The sequence below is a fragment of the Gavialis gangeticus genome, unplaced genomic scaffold (genome assembly GCF_001723915.1).
Source record: "Gavialis gangeticus isolate Ggan-Ray unplaced genomic scaffold, GavGan_comp1, whole genome shotgun sequence".
Classification (NCBI taxonomy): Eukaryota; Metazoa; Chordata; order Crocodylia; family Gavialidae; genus Gavialis; species Gavialis gangeticus.
This window is the reverse complement of record NW_017729012.1, coordinates 880,679-884,315: the sequence shown is the minus strand read 5'-3', so window position 1 is coordinate 884,315 and position 3,637 is coordinate 880,679. Positions and strand designations below refer to the sequence as shown.

At 43.4% G+C, this 3,637-nt stretch overlaps 1 protein-coding gene across 2 annotated transcripts in view; it reads right to left on the bottom strand.

Annotated features, from left to right (window-relative positions):
- PITPNM3 (PITPNM family member 3) overlaps nt 1-3,637 on the bottom strand; it is a 299,986-nt gene that overhangs the window by 70,484 nt on the left and 225,865 nt on the right. For both annotated transcript variants that reach the window (XM_019511015.1, XM_019511016.1), the window contains one exon: nt 147-328. In XM_019511015.1, the coding sequence (XP_019366560.1) occupies nt 147-328 (182 nt within the window). The remainder of the gene's footprint in view (nt 1-146; nt 329-3,637) is intronic.

The window sequence follows — 3,637 nt, the reverse complement described above, 5'->3', positions numbered from 1 at the left end:
TTTTTTTTTTTTTTTTTTTGAGGAGTCTGAAAAGGTTTCAGCCAGGTCTACATAAACAAACACGGAGGGTGCTGTTCCTCTGGCATTAACAGTCTGCATTCAATTGCACTCTTATTGCCTCTACTCAATCATCAAAGAATAGTTACCTAGACAGGAAAGCGTGATGTTGGGTTATAGTATCACAGTCATAGGTGGATGAGTCACTCTGTTTCCGTGGCAACGGTTGCCTTGGTTCCTCATCTTCCATAAGTCCCGAGATGTCAATATTGCTTTTGCTTAGGCGTTTGCTGCCACCCAGATTGGAGTCCTCTGCTAAGAGGGGATTATCCTTCAAAGAACGAACAAAGCAAAAAGAAGATTTATGTGGTGACCAAAATAAAACAGAGCTAATATGGAGCAGTTGCATGCATGCATTTGATCTTACATGATCCAAGAGATGGTGGAATTGTTAACTTTACTCTCTACAAAGGGAGGAAAAGCAGGGAACTGCGAAAGGAACAAGGGTCTGATCATCATTTTGTCGTCTCACCTAGAAACAAGGGCAGAGAATGGAAAGCAGAAGCAACTATAGGACGGCAACAGGCCCGACAGGAAGCCCAGATCCAGTTGACTTCAATAGTTTGTAGAGCACTCTATAAATATTTAATCCAAGTCATAAGGAGCCCGATCCAACTGAACACAGCATAAATTATATATAATGTGTGTCAGCAGATCAGCATTCCCTGCCTCCCAGATGTGGGACCTGACTGTGAAAGATGCTGAACATCGGTAGATCCTAGGATAAAGCCAGTCCTTTACATAGTACTGGAAAGTAATTTGATTGCTCATGTTTCTAACCCTTTCCAGTTCTGCCAGCAGCGTCCAACCCTTGCCCTTGACTTGGTCACAATTGGGCAAAATATTGCTTGTAAAAAATCCATGATGGTCAAAGCAAATTTATATGGGCCAAACCCACCAGTGCACATGTGACATCTGCCCATGTAAAGTCTGAAAGGATTTGGTCCCAAGTTAGTCCTGTGTCCCAATCATTTGTAACCTATTTTATGCTTGGTTTCTGCAAACACGAGTGCATGAGAAAATGCCCAAACACCTATTTTAATAGAATTACAAGCATGCAAAAAGCAGCATAGTGCGCTGAGAAAACCTTCTAGGACAATGAACCTCTTGTAATCATCTAATTATCAGTTTTCACCCATATCCTATTAGTTCATATAATGCGGTATTAGCATTCGTGGGCTGATGCGATACAACCAACATTATCATCTTAATAACTCCTGCAAAAGATTGGTTTTGTCAGCATGCTTACAGAAACAATTGGAACAACAGCTGGAAATCACTACCAATCAGAGCAACATGCAGTTGGGATTCTCAAAAAGTTTTTTTTTTCTTTATTACTACATCTCCCAGTAACAAGTAACAAAATAAAGACAATGCCAAATATCCTGTTAAAGTTCTTTGAAGACTCAGGGCCCTTCTGACTTAACACTGAAGCTATGCGTAATGCAACAGCTAGCCTCATCCCTCAGAGCCTGCATGGAGTAGCTGCTATAGCTAACGAGCATGAGGGCCTTCAAAGCAGGGGCTGGAGATGTGAAAGGGTCGCATAGGAGCAGACGGCTCTGAATACTGATGAAGAGCGAGCTCGCTGCAGCTGGAAGCAGGCACTGCTTTGGCAGATTTGATGCTAAAACAAAAAAGTGCGTGTCTAGCATGAGCAGAGAACACCATGGACCCCTCTGAATGTATATCATGGGCAGCACAAAATAAACCTGCAGTCTGATATGGGGACTCCTATCATCTCGTCAGTATTTTTAATAGCTTTTCTTAGCAGGGTAGTGAGTTTCCAAAATCAAAATTCCCCACTGCCAATATGTTCCCCAGCATAATTCCTTTAGCAGCAGTAATTCTGAAAAGCAGAGGGGAATATCACTTCTTTTCCTGTTCAGACACCATCATCATCTCAAATTAATTCCCAAATCTAAGTAACTGGCCTAATAACTTTGGTGAACTGTTACTGTTCTGTAGCTTGTTCACAAGTAGCTGCATTGTGAATAAACATCTACATTGTGATTGCCTGCAGGGCGATTTCCATAAATATTCGACGATCATCTCTTACAATCCAGGCTTGATGGATGTGCCATCCTATAAATTGTTTGGCTTTTCATGGCTGGCTCACAAAGGAGCAGAGTGAAAACAGTCAGCTAGAGCTCAGTCCACAGTCCATGGAGCTCAGTGACTTCCAGGGTTTGCAAGTGAACCTTTAAATGTTGCATCATAGCCTCTCGCGTAACACCAATCACTCTGTCCTCTGATAGTCCAGAAAACAATGTCAGCATTGCCAACTCTCAGGATTTATCACAAACCTGGCCCATGGTTTGAGTTAATCAGGGGCCAGCTGGATGTGCAATTAAAGGCAGAATGGCTTCTGATGTGCAATCCCCACACATGCATGGCAGGAGGAGTGACTGCAGCATCGAGCATCAGATCCCATCACACCACATTGCCCATGCAGGGGAAGTCCAGGATCCTGATCCTGGGATCCCTCTACAGGGCAATATGGCAAGCTACCATGGCTGAGAGCTCAGAGCAGCTGATTAACCAACTAGCGGTTAATCGCATCTTAAGTGTAATGTGTGCCAGGGCTTCAGATATAGGCTGTGGAGTCAGGTGACCATTATAGAATATTAACTTTAAATTAAAACAACAAAAGCCAAAAGCCCCATGAGCTTCTAAACCATCGGGACTAGAGAAAGTCTTGAAAGCAAAAACCCCAGAACGTACAGAAGCTGGAAAATCTCAAAATTATTATTTTTTAAATTTCCTCACTTTTCTTTTCTTTTCCAGGATGATTCAAGGCATGGTTCTGAAAAAAGACTAAATACAAAATGCTTGCTCCCATCTAAACCCATGTGTAGATAGTTGTGTGCGTTATTGCTGAAGTAGCTAGAGCGAATGCCCTGCAAAGGAACGACCTGCAGCAGTGGCAGGGAAAATCATCTTTATCATTTGAAAATGAGCAGCTTTTCCTATCTGCCTACTGAGCTTCCATTCTCCTTGCACCAGGGCTTCTTCAGCATTACTGGGCCATCTCTGCAAAATGACTTTTTGCACAGCTTGACAAATTTTAGAGCTCTACCGAAAGTATTGCCTACAGAGTGCAAAGCAGTGCTGTGAAGACAGCTGGGCTGTTCAGGGCTAGCTGCCGTAGCGATAGCTTCACAGATGCATTATTAATGTTGTACTCTGCCCAGGGTAGCAGGATATATTAGCCTGTATGAGTGTCACGCTGCATGTCCGCAATACCTCTGGTACCTGAGCTAGCTCATGCACTGCGCCATGCAGAGGTACCCTGAGTGGAAAACACCCGGACGGACTTCCTTCTTCTACTGTGTTGCTCCAAATAAGGTGGAAGTTGGCATTTCAATTGCACGCATTTGTTTACTGGGCATTTCATTCTTCTCTGAGATGTGGTAGGCTGCTTGTGCTCTTTTTATCCAGAAAAAAACCACCATATTGCCTGCAGAAAAAAACCCTCCTTCAAATAAGCATTGGTTAGTTTTCAATTGGATTTTACACGAGTGAAACTCCGCTTACAGGGCATGCACATGTCCGATGAGGTGGGGGGGGGGGGGGGGGG